The 15166-nt window shown below is 28.1% G+C and overlaps 1 protein-coding gene across 1 annotated transcript in view; it reads right to left on the bottom strand.

Moving 5' to 3' along the window:
- Positions 1–643: 643 nt before the first annotated feature.
- LOC142332809 (uncharacterized) overlaps positions 644–15166 on the bottom strand; it is an 83387-nt gene continuing 68864 nt past the window's right edge. The window contains exons 2-3 of the mRNA XM_075379424.1: positions 3629–3896; positions 644–787 (exon numbers count right to left, since the gene is read on the bottom strand). Of these exons, the coding sequence (XP_075235539.1) occupies positions 644–787; positions 3629–3862 (378 nt within the window). The 5' untranslated portion in view covers positions 3863–3896. The remainder of the gene's footprint in view (positions 788–3628; positions 3897–15166) is intronic.

A 15166-nucleotide genomic window follows, 5' to 3' on the forward strand; every position in this document is an offset into this window, starting at 1 on the left:
ATCTTTTCTTCTCAGATACTGCGATTGTCCAAGTTTCACTTCCATATAAAGCGACACTCCAAACAACACTTTCAAAAATCTTTTCCTGACATTTAAATTCATTTTTGATGTAAACAAATTATATTTCTTACTGAAGGCTCGTTTAGCTTGTGCTATTCGGCATTTTATATCGCTCCTGCTTCTCTATAATCTTTTCTCCTCCTATTTTCATATTCAGTGGTCCATCTTTGTTATTTCTACTACATTTCATTACTTTTGTTTTGTTCTTGTTTATTTTCATGCGATAGTTTTTGCGTAGGACTTCATCTATGCCGTTCATTGTTTCTTCTAAATCCTTTTTACTCTCGGCTAGAATTACTATAGCATCAGCAAATCGTAGCATCTTTATCTTTTCACCTTGTACTGTTACTCCGAATCTAAATTGTTCTTTAACATCATTAACTGCTAGTTCCATGTAAAGATTAAAAAGTAACGGCGATAGGGAACTAAACGATAAAATATTAAATAGACTTTACTATTAAAATATTCTGAGAATTATTGTATTTAGATTATTCTGATTCGCTTAAAGCAGTCTAATTAATACTGATTAAAATGGAGCAGTATTAAATGTGCATTATCATTAGAACACATGAACAAAAACACTTTAATTGAAATAAAATAATAAATACCTTTTTAGGTTTTCCCCCTTTTTTGCAGACCTATCTTCACTTCCAATAGTCTTCTCAACAATATTTTCTTTACCTTTTGATACAAATGTCTGGAAATCAGGACGTTTTGTTGTTTTCTCCTAGAGAAAAAAAAACATAAATATAAATATATATATAATTAATACTTTTAAGATATTATAACCATTTTATACATCTATAACAGTACACAATGCATACATGTACCATTTTGTATCATGATCAGATGTGTCAATCCACTATACTTATTGACTTTTCTCTCACTTACACCCATTCATTGATTTAATTCATATAACTAATAGTAAAGGAATTAAATTATAATCATCAAAATAAATGAAGTTAGATCTTTCTGACTGTAAGTTAATTTTGGAACACCACACTCTTATTGCAATCTATTTGATACAATACCAAGTCATGATATATGATATTTTCAAGTGTATAGGTTAGGATTTTACAGTCTTATAAGAACAATTGTGTCCTTTTAATTAATAAAATGATTTTAAATATTAAAGTTATATTAATTAAATATGACTACAGATCTGCTGATCAACTCTGACAGAAGAATTAACATTAATCTTATCACTGCAAGCAAGGCAATAGGTTAATGATTAAAATTAGCCAAACAGTTATTTACGCTTCTAAATATTAGGACCATACAGAAAATGAACATTTTTGCGCAGCACTCATGGCAAGTGAAAAATTCATGCCGTTATTTTCTCGACCTCAAGAGAATTTATTATCATAAATTTTTTAGATATAAAAATTAATAAAAACTATAATACTAACAAACTGGGTATTGATATAAATAGGAAACCCACTAAACAGGGCACCATAATTCGTTTCAAACTTGGAATCAAAAAATATTGATGTTTAATTCTTAATATAGCTATGAAATATTTAAAACATAACAATATAAAATTAAACATTGGATTATATCAAACATATAGTTATAATTAATGGATACAATGAAAACTTAATATAACAATAAATCTAATTTAGATAAACAGGGAGTATATAGTTTACAATGTGCAAGTTGTGATTTGGAATATATCAGGATTACAAACCAATCTTTTTCGATCAGAATTAATGAACACATTAATTGTATAAATAAGGGAAATATGGAACAATCCAATTTTGCTAGAAATATCTTAGAAAATAATCATAATTATAATCCAGATAATTTTATTTATATTCTTGAATATTCCAGTAACTTTCATAAAACAAATATGATTGAAACAAATTACATATACTTAAATAATACAAATTTGATAATGATGTATTATTTAAACAAATGTTAAATAATAATATTGATTCTTAGATTGGTTATACTGATTCATACTAGCAAACACAACAATTGAGAGCTTCATACTGACATGATGGACAACGTCGACAGTAGACCTTTTGACGATCAATTGTTGTATTTATAATTTTTGTTTTTAAAAAATTCAAAATTCATTAAATATATTAATTTGTGAAGGAAATAATTATTCCATAACACATAAATGTCCCTGATGATGGATTAATTTCCGAAAGCACTCAGACATAATAATAAAAATAGTTAGTAAGTGGAAATTATTCTATAATTAAAAATAAAATCAGTATATTGAAAAAAAAAAATTTTAATTTTATTTGGCTATCTCTGGAACCAATGAAAGTACCACTTATGATATATCATTGAAAAGCTCTCAATGAGGGGGGTTATTACTGCAATTAAGAAAGGTCCAAAATCCAATTTTTTTGTTGGATTTTGGGCTTTTTTGGACACTTTTGGTTCAGTCGATTGGAATCAAAAGGGGAAGTGCACAGCACTAGGTGTTAAAATAGTCCTAAACCAAAATTTCAACATCCTACACCTACATATGAATGTACGTACGTATAGACGTCATACTGAAACTAGTCAAAATGGATTGAGGGATGGTCAAAATGTAGATTTCTGTTGAAATCTAAAAACCAGCATTTTTCACATTCACAGTTTTTCACTCCCTTGACTTTGTAAAAGGAAGCACAAATTATTAATTCATTTTTTGGGGAGGGGGTGAATATTAAATAATTTTTTTTGTAATTTATGACTTTGATAAAAGAAACTTCAACTTTCTATGAAAAATTTTTGCTAAAGTATCCCCCAAGTAAAGATTTGAAATTTTATTTCAGCCAAAACATAACACAGATTTTTCCAATTTTTGCAGAAATTTATTACACAATTTCCTCCTGAAGGTAACACCTGTCAACCAAGTTTGAAAAAATTCATCAACAGGATCCAAAGTTATAAAAATCAAATATAGACTTACCTACATACATACATACAAACAAATGTCCATCTGATACAAAATAGATTTTTTGGATTTGGGAGCATTAGAAGTAAAAACTTTTTTTGGAGATTATTTATTAAAATTTATTATTTTGTTGAAAATTTTTTTATTATAATGATTCTTTAAGGCACAAAACTAAAAAACCAATTTTTTTAAGAATCTGTATACTTCTCTGTTATAGCTGTAGATTCTAAATTCAAGAATACTTCACAAAGAACAAATTTACTAGCAAATTATGATGATGTAAATTAATTAATCAACAGAGAGAAAAAATTATCTATAATGTTCACTAAAGCAAAGACAACTCTTGTCAATTCTCATATTCATGAAAAATACTGTTTTGAATATTTTCATGTCACTTTAATATATATTATCACAGCTGCAACCGTAGATTCTTATATAATATGGGATGAAATGGAATATCATCTGAATTCTATCATATCTGCAAAGTTAAACACATTGTGCGTATAAAAAGAAAAACTTTGCAAATTTACCTTCATTTTAATGAATTACTCTTTAGAATTTATTTTATAATCTGTTAGTAGTTAATTAACATATTTTGAGGAAAGTTGAAAGAGAAAAATATTCCACTAGATACATGCACTAAGTATTATTAAAATAAATAACAATAAATACCTTAGATTTTTCATCAGTTTTTGATTTAATTTTATTCTTACTGAGAACAGAATAATCGTTAGTGACAATACCGGATTTAGTCACCATTACATTATCACTTTTAGTTGTAGTGGTAGTACTAGATTTAATACCACCTTTGACAGTGTTTGTTGAAGTTGGTGGAACAAATGTAGGAGGTTTAAATATTGGCTTTTTCGCAGTAGGTTTTGAAACATTTTTCTGACAATCAGACATGTTACAAAAATGTTTTGACTTGTGGGTAAATAACCTGAAAAATAAAATGATCCAACCTTAAACAAAATATAATTTCTTTTTATAAAAGAAAAAACTATAAAATTAATAACAACAATGTACAAGGTCTTGATTATCTGTTGAAAATAATATCATATAATCAAATTGCCATGACAGCTTACATGCACAGTAGTAAACGGAAACTATATTCTTGATACAAACGCTTCTATTCAATGTTGATTAACTAGCAATCAATGAAACATGGATTCAAATGTGATAAATGAATTATTATGATTAATTTTTTATAAACTAAGGAATTGTCCTTAGTTTATAAAAGTAGCATTGGCTACCAAGATCCGTAAATTATTTTTTTCATTTTAGTAATAATATTACGAATGGCAGTGGTATGACAAATTCAAGATGAAAGAGTTGATGTACAGCTCATTTAACAACACAAAAAAGTTCAACCATTCAGTATTAACAAAAAAAAATAAGGCTATAATGTTTTACGATTCTAAGCCAAATTTGCTGTAGAATGCATAAAATCTGGAACTACAATAACAGAGCTAGAAGAAACTTCATGTAATCAATTCAAAACTAATGATATGGGATACTCACGATGATATTATTTTGATAAAAAGAAGATACTTCTCGATAAGTTGCAATTTACCACTTTAACGGGAAGATTTTCAACCATTTTCACACTACACCTTGCCAGTACCAAATTATTACCATTGATTTCACAAATCAAATGTTTCACTGGCAACCCAATGTTTTGAAACCAATAAAGTTCAAGGATGGGACCGATAATAACTCAGGTACATCTTTTACAAAACGAGCTGGCCTGCAAGGATGTAGAGTTGATGTACATCCCATCTTCATCACCTCATAATGCAAGGATGCTCAAAACCATATTCTCATCTAGCCTACGATGCCTCATGCATAATTTCACTTTATTCACGTAGTTATTTAGGTATTTTTCGATTAGCATCCTACTTAATATGATATCAACATAACCTAATGCTCTCTATCCTTGTCTAATTAACCTTGAATATTAAATGCCACGAGACTAACATGATGCAAAACTAAATATAACTGAAAGCAAGAAAATACAAGTTTTCAAATCTCATTATCGCAATAATATGAAAAACATAATATAAAACTGAAAATGTTTATTTTTAATGAAATAATAATTATCTAAAATAATATTATCAATAAGAATAAGGTTAGTGAGCAAAGTAAGCATTAGGTTATATCAATATTGTGTTAGGTGGGATGCTAACCGAAAAGTACTATATTTATTCTGACTGTTATAAGTAATCTATCAAACAAAATAAATAATAATGAAAACTATTACTTTTTTTAATTAACAAAAATCATTAATTTTTATAAATTTATATACCATGTAAACCGAAGATGTTAAAGACAATGACAGATAAGGTCAAAAAATTATATACTTTGTATGTATAGACCTGTACAGTTCAGCTTGTAAAACTATATCCTGTTGAAAGCTTGACATAGCATAAATAAAATACTGAATGTGACTGTAATGCAGATAGATGGGTAAATTATACAGTTTCAATATTTGTTTATTAATTCTATATTACTTTTTGCATTTCATGTATTTATTTCTAATTTTTATGCATATTACATTACTTTCATATTATTTTCAATGATTTTAATGTGTATTATACTAAAGCTTGGAAATGTAGGTACAATCTAATCCAAGAATATCAATTTTATTTTAATAATATTACAGTAAATGTTTACTTTTCATTTATGAATATTTTAATTTAGTTATGATCTTGTTTTATGGCATTGTTGTAATGCAAACAAGCCTGGCAATGTGGATATAATAGTATTACAAATATATTTATTAAACATTAATTTCATTTAACTTTATAAGTAATACTGGGTTTAAGTATGTGTAGTAAAGATGCCTGGCATTGTAGGCACAGTAGTTTCAATATTTTTCAATTTTCAATATTATTGAAATTGTATTTAATATTATTTTTTATACGTTGAACATATAAATTTAATTGTTCCAGTAGTCTATTAATATGAATACAGTAAAATTCAATAATGTAATTAACTGATTAATTTTACACCATTATTGTAATAAATTTTAAATCTTATTTACGTATTGATTCATTATCTTTTAAATATTTGCATGTTAAATTATTTTTATATTTTCAAATTGGTAAATTGGGTTGTTTTAAGGATGTAGCCAATAGAGGCCAAGCAATTTAGGCATATTCTAATTCAAAGTTATTAATTTTACTTTAATAAAAGTTTATTTCTTATTTATATATTTACCTTTTTGTTTTTGTAAGTCAAAATACTATTTCTTTTTGTATTTTAATGGATGGTTTATATTGCCTGAAAAGAAGCCTATTATCATAGGTAAAAATAAAAAACAATTTATTCGGTTTAATATCATTGAAATGATTTTATTGCATGTATTTAATTTTATTTACCTTTGTTTTTTAGAATTTAATTGTTTTAATACTGTCAGATGGTGACCATAAGTATTGAGTCCAAAGTTCAAATCTACTTTATTGCACTCTATGTAATTTGAATTTAATACACATTTTTATCTTCTTAGAAGTATAGTTTAATTATGTTAGAATGGCAACAAACCACACCAGACAATTAACTTTGGTTTATAAAAAGGTCGCTGATGAATCTCTTTAGAATTTCTAAATACAAGGCAACAATAATTCTGCTTATTAACTAAACTCCACAAAGATGAAAATACGCTTTTATCAGAACAAAACAAAATTATCCATTACTTCTGAGTGATTTCGAAACAGATTCAGTACAACTGTATAGTTTTCAACTCTTTTGTGTTTATGTTTGCCCATCACCTGAATTTTATAAGAATGAAAATGTAAATATTACACTAAAATTTTGAAAATTAGATGGCTGATAAAATTGAAACCTAAAAATTCTTAATTACAGTAAAGGTGAGATAAATCGCTTGATATGAAAGACAAGAAATTGAGAATATTTTTTAAAAGTAAAAGATACGATATATTGTTAGGCCATGCATTAAAATATCACATTAAGGTAATTTGGGAATGGGGGATGTATGTAGAAGGTAAAAAAATAGATGATAAAAACTGAAAAGTTTTAAAAATTGAAAGAAAGATAATTACGAACGTAGGATGTCGCAATTATGAGGTTAAAAGATTTGCAAAAGCACAAAAACCTATAACTTATTATAGAAATATTTTAAGCTCTGGGTATTTCTAAAGCTTAACAGTACAAAACCATTATAAATAATAGCACAACAATCATTTTATGAAAAACTTCATAAATTCTTTGTTTAACTTAAGATTACTCCTTTTAATCATGAAATCTATCACACAAGCTTTACATATCACAGTGAAATTAAATGATTAGATTTACTTGAATTCATACTATTCTACAACTTAAAAACTGTATTTCAATTAGCCTACAAAATGAAACCAGTATTATTAAGAATAAGAACAATCTGCACTCCACTTAAAAAAAATAAGCCTAATAGGCAATAGAATGATTAGTATGCCTACTTATGCCAGTATATATTATGTCTAATTTGACCTTGTAAGCTTAATACACATACGTTAAAACTTATTTACATTTCCCCCTAAAATTAGCCCAAAGCGTATTAAATGCAATTGATACTGGTAGAAATCTTTTTCTAGATATCAGATTTATAAATTTCCTGTTTTGCAAATGATTAATTCAATAATTTACAAACAGTAATTAAAAATTGATGATAATAAATTAATTTTAACCACATACATACAATTAAGTATTTGAAATGCTCCCCATAAACAACTGAAATTACACTTTTTTACATTGCTAAACAACAAGAGGTTGTTTAATTAAATCATTTATTAGTGTAAGTATAAAAAGAAATCACTTTTATAAAATTACAAACAATAAAAGTGATTTAACAATTTTATAAAAAAAGATAAATGAATTTTAATTGAAACTTAAAATTAAAAAAAAACTTTATAAAAGAATTTTCCTGATTATAATAAAGTATCAGTAAATGATTTAACACAATGTTATCTTCATAATCACAACTTACTGTTTCAATTGCTTATTTAATTTAATCAGCATATAATTCAACCCAAATTTCTTAGAAAATAAATATTTTAAAAATTACATGCCAGAACAATTTTCTAATGCAAAATCCTGAAAGAAGAAGAAATAAGGTTGCTGGGAAATATATTATATAATTTGCAGTAAAAGTGCAAAGAGTAAAAGTAATAGGGACAAAAGATGGGTATATATGAAATGGAAAATTGATGATGTACACTGTATCAAAAAGAGAAATTATATTAGCAAACAACTGAACAGGATATATATGATGCATCTACCTAGCGATAACTAAAACACACAAAATAAAATTTGACAAAATGTAAATTTAAATAAAAACTTTTAAGAAGTGGCTGTAGAACAGTGATCAAATATAAAAAAGTATCCAATGCAATAGAAAAAAAAGAATCTTCTAGAGAAACCACAAAATTTGTAATTACTCCAATGTAAGCTGTTCAATACAATATTTTGAAAAAGGGCAATTTTTATTAAAAAAATAACAATCTATTTAAAATTCAAAATCTATTATGAAAAATAAGATTCACCGAGGTAATATGATATTGTAAAAAATATTATTACTGCGAAAATATTATTAAATATTTTACCTAGAAGTTCATTCCTTTTCTATGTTGTCACACTTTTTAACTTTCAATATTTAAACGCTGTAAACATTCCTTAATAAAAAAAAATACATCCAAATGAAGAAAAATATTTTACATAAATAAATAGAATATTCAAGTGTTAATTAGGTACATTAATATATAAATAAATTAAAACTAGTAAAAGGAAACTGTTTTGGTTTTTGATGTTCTGGCTATTATTATTAAAAACAAAACGTTTGTATAAGAAATGATTTTTGAATTTGTCACAAAATCATCTTAATCAATTCTTAAAATAAAGACAAAAACAATTACCAATTAATTTATTGCTAATTCAAGATGTCACAAAACAAAACTTAAAAAGAGACAAGGTAAAAAACGAAGTGTACACCACCGAACACAATTCACAATACAAGATGTCAGGATACTGAGCACTGTGAACATGATGTCGTCGCTCTTAATTAAAAATCTGAATCGGTCAAAATCGGATTATCATTTAAAAATTGAAATTGACCTTACTATTTAATAAAATAATAATAGTTAAATCTGAATCTTTATATACTAATATACTGCTGAAATTAAATTAATTTAAAACCATGCGAACTGTTAAGAATCAGTTTTCGGATAAGAAGAATTATCAAGAATTATCAGGCAGAATTATCAAGGGGGGAGGGGACAATTCATCTATGCAAACATTTAATTTGTATAAATCATATAATTTTTTAGATTAATTAATTTTAGAATTTAAAATTTAATAATAATTGAAGATGATGTCAATAAGTTCAGAGAAAATTTCATTCAATTGATCGATTAGCCAGTAATATATTCTTTTCATTTTTCCCATACAGGCATTTGAATTCGAAATTTAATCATATTTATTTCATCAAAATTTAAATTCAGATAAAAAACACACTTTTGAAATAACCATGTTCAATTTTTATATTATCACGTGATTTTCCGCATTTTTGTAGCCACACACTTTGTCTTCATTCTCCGGAAACGGAAAATATTTCACGTTTTTTTGCTGGCGAATCAGTTCTGCTCAAACAATTGGGGAAATAACACGATGGCATATTTACATTTGTATCAGAATAAATTTGTATAAAAACAAAACACTGTTTAAAATCGAGAAAATTCGGAGACAAACTATCTGTGTAAAAGCTAAAACAGAATTGTGTCTTCAGAGAGAAAATTCTTTTCTGCTTTGCCCAAGTAAAAAAATTAGTCAGAGTTGTAAAACAAAACAGATTAAGATATCAAACCTGAATGCAGAACAATTGTTCTCTTTATTGAACGCGGTTTAAAATGGTTTACCTAGAAAATCCCTTGCATTTCATTTGACTCATTAGAAAAATATGTTTATCGAATATAAAATTATTTTTCACTTAACAACAACTTTTTATTTTATTTTTATTTCAGTATTATAAAGTAATATTCATTTTGGTATCCATAAAAAAATAAGTAATATCTCATTTTCCTGTGTAAATTAGATTATTAAAAGCAATTTCTTTCAAAAATTGTTTTGTGATAATATTTTTAATTAAACTAAAAAATCATCAATTCTGAAGATTGACCAAAATAAATAATATCAGATCTTTAGTTATAAAATTTTGAAGTTGCACTTCATAAGATGTGTTCCATTTGTTTGTTTGTTTTCATTCATTATTTGAATTTTATCTTAATTAACAATCAATTTCAATACTCGTAAGAATCAATAGACTTGAATAAAATATTTATTTTTATTATATTTAATAAATATTCGATTGTTAGCTCGTTTAATCATTATCATGTATTTAAAATTTTGTAAAATTTTTGTTCAACTAAAAACTTTTGTCCCAAAATCCCTTACTTATATGTTCAAATAACCCGGTAGAAAATGAGATTTTGGGACGAGTGTATACATATTCGCGCAGAATACTGTGCGCAATGCTACACCTTGTTACTTTCATCATGAGTAGCGCAATATTTAACATTAAAAAATGATGTACAATGAAAATCACTATCTTTTTCTCTTGAAAACCTAACTTAATTTTTTTTTGTTAAACCATAAAATATAATATATTTTTTAATATATATTAAAATAACAGTAATAATTAAACAACTGGGTACTACTTACACAGACAAAATATTATTTACAAATTGTTTAAAATGCTGAAAGCAAATCATATCCCTATAGATTTGTCATAATTTTTTATATGAGTACAATTGTCTACCTTTCTTAGCATTGTCAGAATTCAATCACATGTTGATGCAATTCAGATATATTCCATTTTCAAAACTCACTGCACTCAATATAAAAACACCAAAAATATACTTAGACATGTGTAAATTTCAAACATTATTTATTATGTTGGATGTTTTTAAATACGTAAATATTTTATATTCATTAAAATCAGGTTATGGCTATCCAATCTCACATACTACATAATATTTGGTACAAAAAACATATCTATTAGAGAAAATCGTGTGATTGACATATCAACCAACTGTCACATGACATTTTCAATAAAGGTGAACTGTGATTCAATGATTTCAATATGGGGAACATCTCCCCTATTGAAATATTTGAAGTAAAATCATCACAGCGATGCTTTCACTTCAAAGAAAAAAAATACAAACCCATAGTAAACTAACATCAAAATATATAAATGATATTTATAATTTATTAGTAATTGTATTAACAAGTACTTACAAATAAATAATTGAACTAACTACTTCACTGGGCAAACCAGATTGGTTTGCTTGGCACTTCTCCCGCAACCACCCCATTCGGTCGCTCTAAAGCATAGACCGAATTTCTGTGCCACAAACGGCTACTGAGCCACGAAACAGTTTAGCGACCAGTGTCCTAACTCCTAGAGCTAACCTAAAAGCGTGAGCGGAATAAGCGCGGTACCACATACCACTCGCTTGCGTGTCCCACCGCCCACTTGACATATATCACTAAAGTAGGTAGGCGCACCTCGTCAACTACTAAAACATATATGACTATCAATAATTAAATTTATTTCGTCAAAGACAGCAATTCGCTGCCACGTCTAAGCCGCTGAATGCCAGTAAGTACCTGTCGACCATTAAAGGGCTTGGAGCCTTAATCTGCCTGGTTGCCCAGCCATATCTCTCAGTTAGCTCTTCAGCAAAAATAATTTCTTAAAAGTTAGTGATAATTTGATCATGGAATTTGTATTTCTATTTACCCCATAGGTGAACTAAGAGGAATAATTTTAGCTGAGTTTTTTTATCAAGATCACAAAATACCAAAAATTTTCACTCCCTCTCCAAAAAATGATTTTATATAATTTTCTTTTTTAACTCTATCTTGCTTCAGAAAAGAGATTAATGACTGATTTTACAAGACTACCCAAAAAAAGTATCATGTATTTAGGAAGAAGTTCCACCATAGCAGCTCAACAGCTGAACCGATTTAGATGTATGACTCCGCATTGGAATCCTTTTGTTACCATGAGTGTCATAGGTAAATACGTACATATGTATACAGTTGTAGAAGTTTGCTGGTAGAAGGATAAACTCTTATGAACTGTGAGCCTCTATCACTGTTTGAACTGAATCAATCAAATGAATAATATAATTAAATTTACTTCACATAAAATTAATTTAAAAACTTTCTGTTTAATAATAATTCCTGTGGGGACTGCGTGGTGAGGTGATATGAGCACCTCTTGCGAGGCTAGATCAATCATCACCAATGACTGTTAATAAATGGGGTGACTCTGGAGTGCTGTTTTGGGAGCTGCAATGGGGTGCTGCTCTTATAATATCTTTGCAAACAATTGTCTGATTTTCAAAATTCAAACAAGGTATTTGTTAGTTAGGTTGAAGGCTAACTTTTGCATGTATAAAGTACACTCTAGATTTAACAGAACACAGTTTTTTGAAAATATTGTTATATCTTCACAACCAATCTAACAATTTTCAAAACTCAAATGGGGTATTTGCTAGTATAATACAAAATCACGATGGAACCAAACCAGAACAAATACTGATATACTCAGAATTGGCCCTTATTACACGACTGCCTAAAAAGATGTATTATGTGTTTAGGGTGTATATATGTATGTTTGTTCCCCTGCAGCAGCTCAACAACTTAACTGATGTATGACCCCATGTTGGAATCCTTACCGGGAATGTCACGGGCTACGTAAATATATATGTATTGATAAAAAATTTTTTTTCACAATTTCAAATTTTTAATACTCAAAACATACTTTGTTAAAGAATAAATTCACTAAACTAGCTTAATAACCCTCCCCTGATAGGAAGGTCTGAAATTAAAAAAAAAAAATTGAAAAAAACATTTTTTATTTTAAAATCAATTTTAATTATTAAAAAATGGCTTTTTCCTTTCTTATTATTTTTAATAATAATACCCTATTTAATTATTTTTCTATTACCAAGGTACCAAAATATAATGAAGTAAAAGGATTAATTTTTGTTTCTTAAATGAAATCTTTAATATCTTAACCCAAGAGGGCTGGAGCCTAGATCTATGGCTTGAAACCTTCCCTGGAATAACATGAATGTATCCTGAGAATTTGAAAGCAGTTGATTGGTCAGTTATTGTGTGATGCTGCAAACAAACAAACAGACAAACTTTCACATTTGTATATATAAGATATATAATATTTCATTGACTGATGTATTATTCATAACTTCAAAATCATGCCAAATAGTGAACTCCAGATAATTCAAAATCCAAGTGAGTACGACTGGAATTTTGAATTTTAGCTGGGCCTAAATTTAAAAATGTATTTTTATTTATTCTAATATTCTAATTTCTCTCCCTCTATGAATCATGAGACCTTGTTGTTGGTGAGGGAACTTGAGTGCTCAGTGATACAGAGTAGTTGGACCAAAGGTGCAACCATATCGAAGTAGTATCTGTTGAGAGCCAGATTAAGGAATGATTCCTGAAAGAGGGCAGCAGCTCTTTTAGTAGTTATTAAGGGCGTAGGTCAGGATGACTTAAACAGCCATATAAATATCACTCAGTCCTCTGAGTACTGCACAGCTGAAAGCAATGGAAAACTACAGCTGCTTTTTTTTCCAAGAAAATGTAGCAGCTCTCTGTATTTTCATATAGCAATGATGGAGACACCTTCCTTGGTAAAATTGGCAAGCATTGGAAAAGGTAAGGAAGGAGATGTAGTGGGTGAATACAGGCTGGGCAAAAGGAATGAAAAACAGAGGACCAAATTATAGAGTTTTGCACGCAGTACAATTTAGTAATTGCCGAAACCCAGTTTAAGAATCATAATAGAAGAATAAACACATGGTAAAAGCCAGGCGATATTGATAAATTATAGATATTGATCATGGTTAAGCAAATATTTAGAAATCAACTCGTCGACTGCAAAACTTACCCTGGAGCAGATATTGATAGCAACCATAATTTAGTGATAATGAAATGTAGATTGGGGTTCAAAAACCTGAAGAAAAGGTGTCAGATAAATCGGTGGAATTTAGAGAAGCTTGATGAAGAGGAGGTAAAGAAGATTTTTGAGGAGGACATTGCAAGAGGTCTGAGTAAAAAAGATAAAGTAGAAAATGTAGAAGAAGAATGGGAGAATGTTAAAAAGAAAATTCTTAAATTAGCAGAAGCAAACTTAGGCGGAACAAAGAGAACTGGTAGAAAACCTTGGATTTCAGACTATATATTGCAGCTGATGTAGTGATGAAGAAAGTAAAAGGAACTATAGACAATTAAGAAATACTGTAAACAGGAAGTGCAAACTAGCGAAAGAAGAGTGGATTAAAGAAAAGTGTTCAGAAGTGGAAAGAGAAATGAACATTGGTAAAATAGACGGAGCATACAGGAAAGTTAAGGAAAATTTTGGGGTACATAAATTAATACATTGATTTGCAGGATATCGCTCACTACAAATACATTCCTGAATTTGAAGTGAACAATACCAGCAAGGAAATCTACTTCATTATGCTTTTTTGTTTACAGGAGAGAGTTAGGAAGAATCAACTTGAAGAATAGGAAATAAAGAATTGTTTTCTTTTGCATGACAATGCAACAGTACATATCCATGCTCATCATAATACCTGGCATGAGACTATGTATGAACCCTGGAGCATCTATCATAATTTTCTGACTTGGCACCTGCTTATTCTTTGTTTCCTTGCTTAAAAATGTTCCAAAGGAGAAAAATACAAATATGCTGATTACATGATGACTGAAGCAATGAAAATCTAGATGCATATCAGAATGTTTCCAACTTTATAGAAACAAGAGGGCGTAGTAACGCCCTCTTGTTTCAATGGCAAGAGGGTGTAGTAACAGAAGGAAAGTAAAAAAAATATATTATAAAACTTAATTACTTGTGTTCTATGTTAATCTTTTTTTTTTTCACCATTTTATGCTGAAAAATGTCTTGTGTTTTTAATATAGTTTAAATTGCTTCATTTGATAGAGCAGTAAATATGTTTGAAAAAGAAAAAATATATATACATATAGTTATCACAGATTTCATGGCAATCTCTCGGAAGATGATTCTATAGCCAATATAAAAAAATTCATATAAACATAGGTCGGAAAACAGGTTGTTAGCAACTTTTGGCTCGCAAAATATTTATAGCCCAGCTTTCTGCT

The sequence above is a fragment of the Lycorma delicatula genome, chromosome 12, assembly GCF_047948215.1.
Source record: "Lycorma delicatula isolate Av1 chromosome 12, ASM4794821v1, whole genome shotgun sequence".
Classification (NCBI taxonomy): Eukaryota; Metazoa; Arthropoda; class Insecta; order Hemiptera; family Fulgoridae; genus Lycorma; species Lycorma delicatula.